The 14,529-nt window shown below is 43.6% G+C and overlaps 1 protein-coding gene across 4 annotated transcripts in view; it reads right to left on the reverse strand.

Annotated features, from left to right (window-relative positions):
• Positions 1 to 14,529, reverse strand: part of LOC134455693 (5'-AMP-activated protein kinase subunit gamma-1-like) — a 152,847-nt gene that overhangs the window by 5,526 nt on the left and 132,792 nt on the right. For all 4 annotated transcript variants that reach the window (XR_010036146.1, XM_063206913.1, XM_063206914.1 and 1 more), the window contains 5 exons: positions 9,662 to 9,707; positions 9,239 to 9,293; positions 7,253 to 7,379; positions 2,397 to 2,562; positions 115 to 152 (listed from right to left, as the gene is read on the reverse strand). Coding sequence is in view for 3 of the 4 variants with exons in the window: in XM_063206913.1 (XP_063062983.1) it covers positions 115 to 152; positions 2,397 to 2,562; positions 7,253 to 7,379; positions 9,239 to 9,293; positions 9,662 to 9,707 (432 nt within the window). In the remaining variant the exon portion in view is untranslated. The remainder of the gene's footprint in view (positions 1 to 114; positions 153 to 2,396; positions 2,563 to 7,252; positions 7,380 to 9,238; positions 9,294 to 9,661; positions 9,708 to 14,529) is intronic.

The raw sequence follows: 14,529 nt of genomic DNA on the forward strand, positions 1-14,529 counted from the left end.
ACACACACGTTACTGCTACAGTTGCTATGATGTATATTTTTATATCAACAATTAACAAATATCAAATATTGTCACAAAAGATACAGATAAGCAAAGAGAAGAATAGATACTCACTATGACATCAAACTTGGAATAAATATCAACCACTTTTCCTGTCATGGAAAGGAAAACAAAAGGATACGAGTCAGTATGTCCCACGGGCACGAGACGATACGAAACGTTTTTACTCAGTATCTATACAGGTGTAAGTGTCTGAGGAATTGCAATGTGTATTTCTACATAAAGAAGAATTTTAGTAGAACAGAGTATTTTTATTCCCGAGGGAAATTAAGGTGTCTGACGGTTTACATAAATATAACAAAACATACACAAAGACCCAATACACATCATTGCACATTTCAGTGAACATATAGCACCCACCTGAGTACAGCAATCAGTCTCACATCAGTTCACATACAGTTCAGGACGATATTATTAGCCCCCCTCCTGAAATTAGACATATCTCTTCATTGATCATTGAGAATGATCACTATTAATAAATATGTGTCATTCTGGAAACAAATACACCATGGAGATAGTATCCAATAAGTTAAATTTGGACTTTTCCATTTTCACAATGAGTTTAAGCAAAAAAGTGTGAAAATGGCAAGGACAAAATTATTAGCCCCCTTATCATTAATAGCCAATACAGTGCCATTTATGAACAAAAAATGACACCAGGCACTTTGATTAGTTTTTAACTATGTTGGCACATGTCCTACCAGGGATTTTGGCCTATTTTTTTCATCGCAAATAGTTAAGCTGGTCCAAATTGCATGGATGTTGAGGGTGGACATTCATTTTCAGCACTCTTCAAATACTATCTAAAGGATTGAGGTCTGAACCACTCCATGACCAGGGTTTTGGTATCCTTGAAGAGCATTTGAACTATTTGGATGCAAGTTTTGGGTTATTATCTTATTGAAAGATCCAGTGAAGATCTTAGCTCCCTCTATGAGCATATTTTTGCAAGGTCACTTTCCACATTCTATCATAATTTTCAGTTTTTATGGTGCTGTACACCCAAACAAGGTTTCCTGTGGCTGAGGCTACCACAGAATGATGCATCCACCACCATGTTTAATTGTGGAAACCATCTTATAACGATTCAAGGCCTATCCCTTTCTTCACCTGACAGAAGCCGAATTCATGCATCAAAGCAGGTGCAATTGAATATCATCAGATGAAAGCAGAGACGTTCAAAACTCATTTTTAACTTTCAAATGTTCACAGGCAAAGCTCAATAACACTCTGATATGCACTGCCTTTAGTAAAGGGGTTCTTCTGTGATGATGGCCCCAAAGCCCAATATGATGACAAGCCCTAACAGCTGTCTTTCTTGGTGGGGGAAAAAAACTCCAGGTGAGGCCAGGTCAATAACAATCATCTAGGCAGGTGTCCAATGCTTCTTTGGTCTAATGAGGCTAAGCAGTTTCCACAGTTACACATAGTGGTGGGGCTTCAATTTTAGTCTGTTATTCAGCCTCAGACACAGGGAGTCTGGGTCTGAATCTGGATTGCTGGGTCTTCCAACAACATTTTAACCCAAAGCATACATTAAGATTAGTTCAGAGGTTCTTCAAGGACACTAAAACCATGATATTGGAATCACCCGGTCATAGTCCAGTCCTCAACCCACTGAGAGTCTGTGGTTACTGTCTATGCTCAGCATCCATGCGATTTGGACCAGCTAGAACACTTTGAAGTGAAGAAATGGGCCAAAATCCCTAGTGGGGCATGTGCCAACCTAGGTAGCAACTTATCAGAGCCTGTTGTCAGTTTTGGTTCATAAATGACGCCATATTGACTATTAATGATCAGGGGGCTAATAATTTTGTCCTTGTCATTTTTGCCCTTTTTTGTTTAAACTCATCGTAACAATAGAAAAATCCAAATTCAACTCATTGAACATTATCTCCATCAGTGTATTTGTTTCCAGAATAACAGAAACGGTTAATAATGGTCATTTTTACTGAGAAATCAAGAGAAATGTCTAATTTCAGGAGGGGGGCTAATAATATCGTCCTCAACTGTATACTATACTGGGTGATTGTCCTGTGTTAAGAGTCTCTCAGTGCAGATAGGACGAGATATCGATTTATGTGCAGTAGCCTATGCCTTTTAGTTATTTATTTATATTAGTCTTAGTGCTATTTTAACTACCTTGACTACAACTTGCCTACTTTTGTTGTGTTTATATGCTCTTTTTTGCTGTTTTTAAATTCTTTCATCTTCTGACATTTTATTGTTCAAGCACTTTGAGCTGCATTCTTTGTATGAAAATGTGCTTAACAAATAAATGTATTATTACCGGTATTATTATTGAGATAGAGTGGAGTGGTCCCGATGCAGCGTACCTGACTCGTCGACGACGGGCAGGGCGGAGACGCGGCGCTCCACGAAGAGGCTGAGGGCCTTGATGATGGGCGTGTCCGGGTGGATGAAGGCGATGTCGCTGTAGGTGCCGATGCCCAGCTCACCCAGAGTCTGCTTCATGAAGGCCGGCTTTGGCATCTCACACACCTGCCAACAGGGCACACAGCAACCATAATGCTTTAGATTAGAGCAGTGGTTTTCAAAGTGGGGGCCGGGGACCCCTGGGGGGGCCACAAGGGTATGTCAGGGGGGCTGCGGCAAGTTGGAAGAAAAAATATAGTGATATAAAATGAATAATTTAAGAAGCCAAAATAGACCAAAATAAGCTAAACAATCCCAGTGGAATCGTTTTCTTCTTTACAATGTTTATATTTGTATTGTGCTATCTGTAGTAGCCAACTGCAATGGGTTTAGGAATGCACCAAATTCACTGAGCTGTGAAAACGGGTGCACAGAAAGCTCATGTCAGGGGGGCCTTGGTTGGGATCTACTGGTATATGGGGGGGGGCTGGTCATGGTTAAGTTTGGGAAGCCCTGGACTAGAGTGCACATCTCACACATTACCAAGAGGCCACACAGGGTAATCATAATGCTTTTGCTTAGGCATCTCACACAGACACTTCAGGGCTGTGATTAGCAAAACTCAACAAAACGAAGTAAGTACAAGGCACACAGTGTTACAGAATTTGAAATGAAGATGGGGTCTTCCACATGCATTTTTCAGGTGGGAAAAGAACAAGAATTCCAGAAAAATCACTCATTATACTGTGTGTGTACCGTCATTAGTTACAGTACCGTGACTTAAAAAGTAAGGGCCATTACTGACGATTGTTGACTAGGGATATAACACAGCAATATCACAGGAGACCACTAGGTGGCACTAAAGTCATACCACATCACAGGACATGCTTCAGACAGACATCTGTGTCACTACACTGGAGTGCACATATTCAGTTCTGTGTAAGCAATTCAGCACAAGTTAACACACACTTATAATTAGCTGAGCAGGGCATCCCCCTCCACTGCTGACTTTATTTCAGCTCAGAAACATTAACAATAATGTTAACAGCCAACAATCGTAATAAAAATCAATAGAGAGATTGAATGACATTGTGTGCACTGTGATGTCCCATGTGACTACAAATGACCAATGCGACAGACTTTCACTTTTGACTTCTATCAATCACAGTGCCGTTGTCTTGTTTGTCCTGCTAGGATCTGCTTTACAAGCCTATTAACCTTGACAGAACCTGACCTCTACCTAAATCATTTAGTGTGGATAGTCAGTCAGTAGCACTGACCCATCTCAGCTAGTGAAATCTACACTCTCTCAGCGACTTCTTTAATAAGTCAAGACACTCTTCTTACAAACACTACACTCTGTTCATGGGATGTGAACACAGACGAAACAAGGTCATTATCCCCAGGATGGAGTAGGTGTGTTAGTACTGTAGTACTACACACTATACCAAGCCATGCAAAGCAAAACAAAAACAAACCCTTGTTCCATACTGTTTGTCAATGCTACAGTATAGGGCATTCGCTCACAGATGACACAATGTTCAACAAAACATCAACCACTTGAACTTTATGATTCAATTAAACAAAAACAAAAAAACTAGAAGCACTCCGCAGACCTCCGCCAAGGAAGCTGCTTGATACATTTGACTATGTTACACCCTAAGTCTTTCTGCCTTGTTTTTGTGGAGTCCCCGCAATTCAATTTCTGGTCACTAGGGGGCGTCTAGATGGTGAAGAATCTTTTGAAAAGTCCTGGTTCCGGTTTGTGATCCGGATCACCACCAGAATCGAATCACTTGTACCTTGGGTCATTACTAACAACTCCACAAAGTTTCGTCCAAATCCGTTGATTCGTTTTTGAGTTATGCTGCTGACAAACAAATAGACAGACAAACAAACAAACTAACAGACAAACCAACGTGACCGAAAACATAACCTCCTTGGCGGAGGTAATAATAAAAAAAATCAGCAATTGTCATGCTGTTGCATGGCAGCATCCCTGTGGGACTTGTGTCAAGAGCGAGGCTGTTGCTCTCACCTTTGAGTACCCCACAGAACTTGGTCACTCTCTGACTGTTACAGATGCACCATATAGTTCTAGCCTTCATAATCTGGCACTACTGTAGGGCATGTGAGGACGTCTGCTCTGAGGTTTCCAGGATACACACACACAATCACTGGTGCAAGCGCACACACGCGCGCGCACACACGCCAGACTTATGTCTCAGCTGAGCTGACCACTAGACTGCTGTGTAATGAGTGTCAGAGAGAGAGAGAAAGACAGAGAGAGAGACAGAGAGGTGGTGTGAGGGGGAGAGAGAGAGAGAGAGAGAGAGAGAGAGAGAGAGAGAGAGAGAGAGAGAGAGAGAGAGAGAGAGAGAGAGAGAGAGAGAGATGTGACTGGATGAGATCACAGCAGTCAGATGGATTACTGTAATCCCTCCCTTAGGAGTCAAGGGCGCCTCTCCTCTCCTCTCGTCCTCCTCTCCTCTCCTCTTCTCTTCTCTCCCATCACACTGTGCCATTCTGTCCATCCGTGTCTGCCGTCTATCTATCCGTCTTCCTTTCACTTCCCTCTATTTGTTCTTAATCACTCCATCTCCTCTCGTCCTCCTCTGCCATCATCACGCTGTGACATTCTGTCCATCTTTGTCAGTCTGTGTGTATATCTGTCCTACTTTCACTTTCACTCTTTCTGTATTTACTCACACACATGCCCTTCCATCTTTTCTGTAAATGGTTGTCCCCCACAGCCTGAAGTGTTCAGTACATCTCTCCCTAAACCGCATCGCACCCACTCTCTCTCTCTCCCTCCCTTTTCATTCAGTGGGCTTTTTCTTTTTTGGGAGTCGCTGCTTCACTTAATGTAATTCTGTTTAGAGAGTGGAGGGAGGGGGTCATCCAAGGACAGCAATCACTGAATGCTGCATAATGATGTTTCAAGTTTGCATCATCTGTACGGCCAAAAGAAGTCTCATTACCAACATTAAAAACCCTGTTGCGTTTGTTTTTTCTTTACGCTCTCTTCAGTTCTCTCCCCTCATTCCAAAGTACTGTATTTTTTCCCCAATGCATCCACATATCCCCCTACCCTCATTCAGATGTTCGTAGAGTCCAGAAGTGCTTCACTTTACGTAATTGTGTTTAGGGCAGAGAGGGATCATTTAAGGACAGTTACATGATGGCGTCTTTTAAATCTGCAGCCAAAAAAAGTAATGTCACTGAAAAGATTGAAAAGGCCCTTTTCTGGCAAACAGCCAACAAACTGCTCTTTATCCAACCCATTGAGGAATACAGATCGTACAATGCACATTTCAAAAGTAAAAAAAAACCTACAGAGTCTGGCCAAAAACATTTCAATTACCATTACGCAGTTCCTCATACATCCACTAGATGGAAGCACCTGCCCAGATCTTCCGAGAAAAGGCACTGCCTGTTCCAAAGTACCCCACTGGCCTGGCAGGACATCAACTTTGGTGATGCGGTTACAAGTGAATCATACAAGTTGACTATATATTGGTAGCAATAAATGGGAAACGGAGCAAAAGAAAAAGGCATGACCTTGAGAATGTATTGGTTTCTAAAACAACCAAGGCTGGACTGGGAGCAAAAACGGCACCCGGGCATTTTCGGCTTAAACTGGCCCCTCACATGTACGGTATAAGACGTTTTCATACTGTATCATACTGCTTGACTCCACTATATTGAAGATGGACCAATGGGCTGCTCTAAAATTTGAGCCTGTCCCTATGAAAGACAGAAAGGAAATGTAAAAAGGATCGACCCCCTGGAGACTGTCAGGGGACTTGCAGACGTTCTACATGGCATAATATCAGTCCAGCCCAGTCCCGTCCACTGCTGGTGCAAGTGCTACACGCAGAAAGCTCAGTGATATGGTTGAGCAGTTCAAGAAGATGTGACACTACAGTGGGTTGAAACCCACAGGCAGACCTAGTGGCAGTCCACTAGGCCTTTGAAGATAAAATAAATCATTTGCCAAAATGAGGAAATGAGAAATACCTTGGTACTTCACTCAGGAAATCATTAACACTGTTATGGTAATACAAACACAATGGATAACATTAGATTTTCCTTCCAAAGAGCACGGTTGGTTTCCTTAACTTGTCAAATGGAAAAAATGTGAAAGCACTGGTGATGTCACAGTGTCTATGGCTGTGCAACAGATGTCAGATGCGTTGTGTGGGAATCACCAGATTTTATTCTTTAGAAGTAGTAGGGAATGGATCGCACTCAATTTTTCTTCTTTCTTGTGGAAACACAAGAAAGAAGACAAGAAAGAAGAAAAATTGAGAGCGATCCATTCCCTACTACTAGATTACTTCAGAGACGCACCAACAAGACGGAAGAGCGCGGTGTGTGAAAGATAACCTTATTCTTTAGAAGTAGACCAATACTTGTTAAATGAGCATATGTAAGCATCCAGTGGCTGTGGCACTTGTACGTAGGTATGTCCAAAATGACCAGGGAAGAGCCTAAGAAGGCCTCATTCCTATATCCAACAGCGTTCTTAAAAGGACAGCGAAGTGTTCCACTATTACTATACACAATGGCAAGTGGAAAAACTGAACCTGCTACCAGTGGCAGAACTATTGCACACCTGGCCACAGGGCAAAACACTACCAGGGCCCCCCTTACAGCCTGCTAAGGTTACAATGGGGCTCTCACCACAAACATGGGAGGGGCCCTGGGTCCCAGGGCACATGCCCTGCTTGCCTCCACATAGCTCAACACCTGCCTGCTACATCAGCTTGGGCCAACAAAGGGGCGACAGGGCAACAGAGGGAGGGGCACTCACAAAGAGCTGGAGAAACTTGAGGATCCTCTTGTGCGTGAGGATGTAAAGTGCGTTCCCGCTGACTGGGTCGACCACGGGCAGCCGGTGGATCTTGTTCTTGATCAGCGAATACACCGCGTCAAATATACTGTGGGGACACAAAAGACACGCACAGATTGTAATTTTCTCAGTCGAAACTCGCCGTTTGGAATTACATTTATTAGATTCATATATTTCTCACGTTATACATCAGGGATGCAAAAAACCATTGCCTAGCGCTCACAGCAAGGCACACTGCAGGCCACTGTACACTCACACCCTCACACACAGACACACGGACACACATACACAGACACATGCACACACAGAGGCACGCACAGGCGCGCACGCACAGACGCGCACAAGCACGCACGCACGCACGCACGCACACACGCACGCACACTCAGGAAGGAACATGATGCTGGCTGGTAATTATTCAATGTGACATTTACGAAGCGCTACCCGAGACACACAGACTGCAGTCTATACACCCTCGCCTTTTTTAACAGAAGACATACAAGGCAGCCGGCAGTGATGTTCTGCATTCTTAAAGGGGTATGCCACTATTTTGGGGCTTAATACAGTTAAAATCGTTGGCTGGGGTTTATAAAGGTGGTAAAGTGTCTTATTTTTCATGTAAGCCGTTGTCTTGCTATTAAGACAAGTTAAAAGAGGGAGCGTGTTGCTAAGCTAGTGAAAGCGAATGCATCCATGTAGCATGTTACATGCTACATGGTTGCATTGACTTTCACTAGCTTAGCTACATACTCCCTCTTTTAACTTGTCTTAAAGCAAAACAACGCTTAACATGACACTTTACCACCTTTATAAACCCCAGCCAACGATTTTAACTGTATTAAGCCCCAAAATAGTGGCATACCCCTTTAACATCAAGCCTTCACCAAAAGGTATATGGCGCCAGGCTCCTGCATTGAACAGTAAAATGGAATCTGCACAGAACCTTGTAACAAAGTAGGGTGGAGTAATGAAGAGGATTCAAAACACGCCCATCCAATGCAAAAGTGAGTGCTCAAGTTGGGTCTCCTAAGGGGACGTTGTCCCCTCCCTTTGCACAAGAAGTGCGCTACCGCCATCTACAGCGCTATAGGGGACTCCATTTATTCTCAACCTCAGAAGGTCTCCTAACCGAAGGTCTCCTAAAGGGGCGTTCACCCGACATAAAGTGAATACCAGAAAAGAACTGGAATGACGTATCTCTGTCTGTAATATCTCTGCTTGTAACCTTAGCATAGCATTAGCAAAGCCATGGTAAATAGCCTGCACCCATCCTCAATCGAGTTTACCCAATGAGAAGGCTTTATAAGTTTGATTGCTTTAGTAATAAAAAGTGTGAATGAGTTTTCTAATACAGTAGGCCTACGAGATATTATAATGTGTGGGCTAAGCGCCACCATCTTGCCAGAAGCACCTTTGAAGCCTTTGAGATGTTTTTTTGGGCCCGAGGTAAAGACTGAATGCAATGGAAGGGTCACAAGTGGGTTTTATATGTGGGAAAGTGTTGTGAATTATTTAGCGTGCTGAAAATGAAGGCTAACCCCAAAGAGCGGGGGTAAACACGTGGAGGGGCAGTAGAACAAAATATAAATGCTTTACTGTTTCCCTGGGGAAATCTAGAGGCGGCGCACACATAAAACCAGCCGTGCCCAGGCAATATTGACAAAGCATAACTCGTACACGTACGCAGTGATGTCATTACAGTCAGGATATTTATGTGCTGCGCTTTTGAGATGGAATAAGCAGAGCTATGGTAAAAAGGTATGTGCACTGCATATATGCACATAGAAAGAGTAAAATCAACCCCCATGAAAACACAATACCCCATCTCAAAGGTGAAAAAGCCTTAATACAGAATCTAAACTTGAATCAAAACAAATCGTACACAGTATATACGTAAATGTAAAAACATGCCAACCATCTAAATTAAGTCTGAAAAACAACATTGTTTACCTTGCATCTGGCGATATGTTCACTAAGGGTTTAAATGTTTCTTGTAGATACAGTTCTGGAGGACAGAAAAGTAAGAACAGTGTTTAACAATAACACCGCAATACAATTATTCAATTGATAATACACCTAGTGCTTTCTTATGCATACAAAGCAGTGCCATTGTGGAACTAATGGAAAAGGTGTTACACTGTTACATACATGTTTTGAAGAGGAGAGAAGCAAGAACAGTATTTAACAATAGCAGTATTTAACAATAGCACCATTACTCAATACACTTTGTGCTTCTTATACATGCAAAAACATTGTGTCAAGGTGGAACTAATGGGAAAGGTGTTCAATCAATCAATTTTCCATAAATAGGATTACAGTTGTACTTCAGACAATCCGGTAGTTTCTTCTCAACATGTGCTTAATTTGCCTCACCTCTCCACGTCTCTATCTTGTGCTCCTCCAGCTCGTAGATTTGTACCTGAAGGAGAAGAGAGAACACGGCAGAGAGAGGGGAGGGTTATTCTAGTTTGTCACACAAGACGGGCACAACTGTTGAAGTACGCATACATTCTCTCTCACACACAGTGCGACAAAATAGATATTTCAGTTGTAATAGTTACACTGTGGGGAATGAGCTTATTTAAAGGGCTACATGAGTGGGGGAAACACCATCAGATAAGTAGCGGTATCCTTTCACTCACATTCTCCCACTGCGTGAGTAGCATCACAATCACTGGCGTGCATTCTAATCAATAACCACCGAGAGAGAAAATGGGAACAAAACACACCCACAAATACGTGTGCGTGCACACACGCACAAACAGACACGCACACACACACACAGAGAACAGGAGCTTTATATTCAGGTTTCCTGGTGGGATTCTGCACAGGCTCCAGCCTCAGACAGTGACGCAAGCAGGGGGCTAAAAACAGGCTACTGGAAATAGTAGCAGAGTGAGAGAGAGAGAGAGAGAGAGAGAGAGAGAGAGAGAGAGAGAGAGAGACAGAGAGAAAGAGAGAGAGATAGAGAAAGAGAAAGAGAAAGGGAAAGAGAGAGATAGCCTAGGGCATCCGACCATCAGCAGATATTTGTCTGGGTAGCATCTGCAGAGGTGTTGCTGATGCCATGGAGACTGACTGGCAGACAGACAGATAGGGCATGGCAGAGAGTGGTGAAAAAGAGGGTAAAATGAGAAAAGTGTGTCTGTGTCTGTGTCTGTGAGTGTGAGTGTGTGTGTGTGTGTGTGTGTGTGTGTGTGTGTGTGTGTGTGTGTGTGTGTGTGTGTGTGTGTGTGTGTGTGTGTGTGTGTGTGTGTGTGTGTGTGTGTGTGTGTGTGTGTGTGTGTGTGTGTGTGTGTGTGTGTGTGTGTGACTGTGAGTGTGAGTGTGAGTGTGCAGTGTTTCCCACAGAAATTTTGAAAACTATGGGGGCAGCCGGGATTTTTTTTGGGGGGGGGCTTTTCACTCGGGCCCTTTGGGGGGGGNGGGTTGGTGGCATTGGAATTTCACGTGGCGTAAATGCAAAACGGCAAAACAATGAGTACAGTATGACATTGGCGCATAAAGAAACTACAGGCCTACATTTCAGCCATTTATATTTTGAGAAATTACATAATATTTTACCCATGACATGTAGTAGTACATTGTCATTTATATTTTAAAAAATGCAGTACAGTGAATCATTTCTGTTTACAACACACTTTCATTCGTCCCTCATGCAGGGGTCTATACAGGTAAAAGGGCTGAACAACATATTACACATTTATGTCTATATATTCACATTCATTACACATTCATTTCTATATGCAGCACGATGTCTCCTCTGCTGCGTCAATGAAGCCTAACTCATTATCATACAACTGTAAAACAAAGCCTGAGGAGTGTCAGTAAACTCATCCCAACTGTCCCTTCTCTGAAGGTTTTTTGATCTATCTTTCAAGCACTCATGGTTTTCTCTATAGGATGAAGGAAATCGTTTTTAAAAAAAAAGTTTAAAATAGTGACTGTGAGTGTTTGCGGGCGGGTGGTGTAGAGAGATAGAGAGGTGATGGCGAAAAGCTACATGTAGCACGTTTCGGAGGATATGGAGGTGTAAATGGAGGTGTAAATGAGGGAAAACTGATCAAAATAAGTGAAAATAAACAAGATGGTGGTGTTTAAAAAATGATTAACTTGATGCCCTCTCAATATCCCCAGGGTCAATTGGTCTCTACAGGGTGCTCATTACCCATTACCCTCCTGCGGGTCATCTGCAGTGTGTGTGTGTGTGTGTGTGTGTGTGTGTGTGTGTGTGTGTGTGTGTGTGTGTGTGTGTGTGTGTGTGTGTGTGTGTGTGTGTGTGTGTGTGTGTGTGTGTGTGTAAACAGTCTAATGGCAAAACACATCGATAAACACTCTCACACCCAGCTCGTGACTATGCAGATTGCTCTAAACAGGAAGTTGCATTGCATTATGGGAAGGTTCTTCCTGCCTATTTGTGGTGGCCTCCAATGGCTGCTTGTATGCATATGCACGCCTCCTTTTACAGTCTGCATCGTTTTTCAACACTAATCTGTCTCCCTCCAGCCTTTCCTCTGACTCCCGTTGAGTTCAGTCTTGCTTTATTGCCATTGACAAAATCATCTTTGTCTTTCTCCGTGTGTGTGTTTCCCCTAAGTGTCTCTCGCTGCATGCTGCCGATGATGTGATTTGTTATGGTTATGAAAAGCAGAATTCCATCATCTGTCTTTTTCTTTCACTCCGTCTCTGTGTCTGTCCATCACAATCTCTCCCTGGGTCTCTTTCTCTCTTCATTTGCACACTCTCGCTCTCTCCATCCCTCTATCTCTCCATCTAGAATCTCTCATCATTATCTCTCTCTCTCTCGCATGCTTTTAATGACAGATCTTAGGGTCTCACCCAGAGCACTGCGGAGATGAATCCTGGCAGTGTGTTAAGAGAAAATCAGGCGAGCGTGGTGCAATCTGTCAGAGCTGTTTGCTAGGCTCCGCTAACACCCGCACATAAACAACAGCTCACGGGTCGCGTCTGAGCTCACCCTGAGTAAGCAAACGAAACAATTAAGCAGCAGCTAACGTCGCCTCAGCACAAGTCTCTCTCTCTCTCTCTCTCTCTCTCTCTCTCTCTCTCTCTCTCTCTCTCTCTCTCTCTCTCTCTCTCTCTGTGTACTAAGACGCACCTCATGACAAATTAAACTCCCTCGTTAGTCATCGTCGAGGGACGATTGCAGTGATATTGATTGCACCGTAATGGAACCCATCCGTCATTTTCTTCTTCTTTCGAACTACGCCACACGAACAGCCTGAGGCGAGGCATCAGAGAGTATGAGAGAGAGAGAGAGAGAGACAGACAGAGAGAGAGAGAGAGAGAGAGAGAGAGACAGAGAGGGAGAGGGAGAGAGAGAGAGAGAGAGAGAGAGAGAGAGAGAGAGAGAGAGAGAGAGAGAGAGAGAGAGAGAGAGAGAGAGAGAGAGAGAGAGAGAGAGAGAGAGAGAGTGAAACTAAGTTTGCTGCAGTTAACACAGTCGTCTGCTCCAGGAGCTGTGGCTACAGATCAAGACAACAGCTGCAGCTGGTGGGAGCAGAGTTGTCTCTATTCTAAGCACTGGCTGCTCATGGAAAAAAAGATATATTCACACATCTGGCTTGTTTTTGGTTTGTGCCGTTTTGAAATCACATTTCACTTAGTAGTAGGGGCTTTTATCCTAAGACGTTTGCAAGAGATAAACATGTTTGGTCTGTGGCTGCTTTTAAATCACATTTCACTAAGCAGATGCTTTTATCCAAAGAGGCTTGCAAGAGAGGAGACAAGCAAGCTGCAAATGTGTGGAGGACTAGGGAGAATTCATTTTTAATGGAGAGAAAAGAGCCTGGTAAGTACGGTAGGGGCTTTGAGAGGAGAGCGACTACTAAATGCGATTCTATGAAGATACAAGTACCCCAGTTGTTCTCAGTGCAGTCATATGGCAGATGTGGTCAGTCACTCACTCTTCTCCACTCTCTTAAACTGTGTAGGATGGTGGCCAGAGTAGGTATTGCAACTATGCTGCACATTGAAACTGACTTTTCTACTGCCAAATGTAAGCTTTTCATGATTACTTACTAAATAATGAACTGATATTTATTGGTATGACGACCAGAGTAGTACAGTACAAAAAATATTACACAGTGCACCTTTAAAATATCTATCTGTCCTCTCCGCACCTATCTTCACACACAGGCACTCAAATATGTGCACACAAAGAAACACTCAGGGTCCTTCCTAATATCCTAACTCCCGTCCTCCCCTGCTCCCTTGTCTGCTTGTGGCGTCGTGATGACATAACTGCAGACAGAAGTGTATTTCAATATCTCGCAAAAAAGCGATGATTCTAAATGTCATTTTCTCATTTGCAATCAGGGTGGTGAATGAAGAATAGTCCCCCGAAAGTTGTTGTGACTCGGCTGACGGCGGGGAACCTTAATAGTTTTCTCCACGAGGCGGGGCGTCAGCGAGACCACGTGAGGATACGAGCACAGGTCAAGGCCGGAAGTCTGGATATTGGAAAGAGCCTACAGACACACTTTACCCATCTACTCCCCCTATGCAACATATCTGGACAGAACAACGACCTCTGGATAGCAGACCCACTCAAGGACCTGTAAACGGGAATCCCTGACCTGATTATCATTGACTTTCAAATCTCTTCAAAACTGGGTCTGACCAAAGAGCATAAAAATTAACATTTCCCAAACGCTTTGCTACTAGTTGTTTGCTTCCGGACAAAGTGGGAGGAGTTCCCGGATTTTCAGGAGCTTAGAAATTATATTTGTATTGCTCCTGGCCTGACTAGAAGCAACGCTGAAGGTGTTGCGTTACTAGGAGGGCGCGGCCTGGCTAGGAATTCCTGACCTGCCAATCAAAACTACACCTCCTGTAGCATACCTAGGAGGCTTGTGATTGATTTGGCAAGGGGAACTGAAAATAAAAAACAACCTTTCACCACAGCTCTGGATTTGATCCATCCTTAATGCCCTTGCTCTTTAATGCCCTATTGTTTTTAACAACAGAGCGCTTGGCACCTAGGTCAAGGCTCTTTGAAACGGACCCCTGCATTCCTCCACCCACAACACCACACACAGGAGCTGCTTGTTCACATTTCACTGCGTGGCAGTAAGCCGAGGTATAACATTGCTGGGGTTATTATGTGGCAGGGCCTTATCTAATAGTGGCAAATATCCCGAATCGCCAAGTGGGGGGCTCCTGCTCTGTGTCGGACGTGACGTGCTGGGTAGTGTTTTGCATTTACGGCTGACATAAAA

The sequence above is a fragment of the Engraulis encrasicolus genome, chromosome 9, assembly GCF_034702125.1.
Source record: "Engraulis encrasicolus isolate BLACKSEA-1 chromosome 9, IST_EnEncr_1.0, whole genome shotgun sequence".
NCBI lineage: Eukaryota > Metazoa > Chordata > Actinopteri > Clupeiformes > Engraulidae > Engraulis > Engraulis encrasicolus.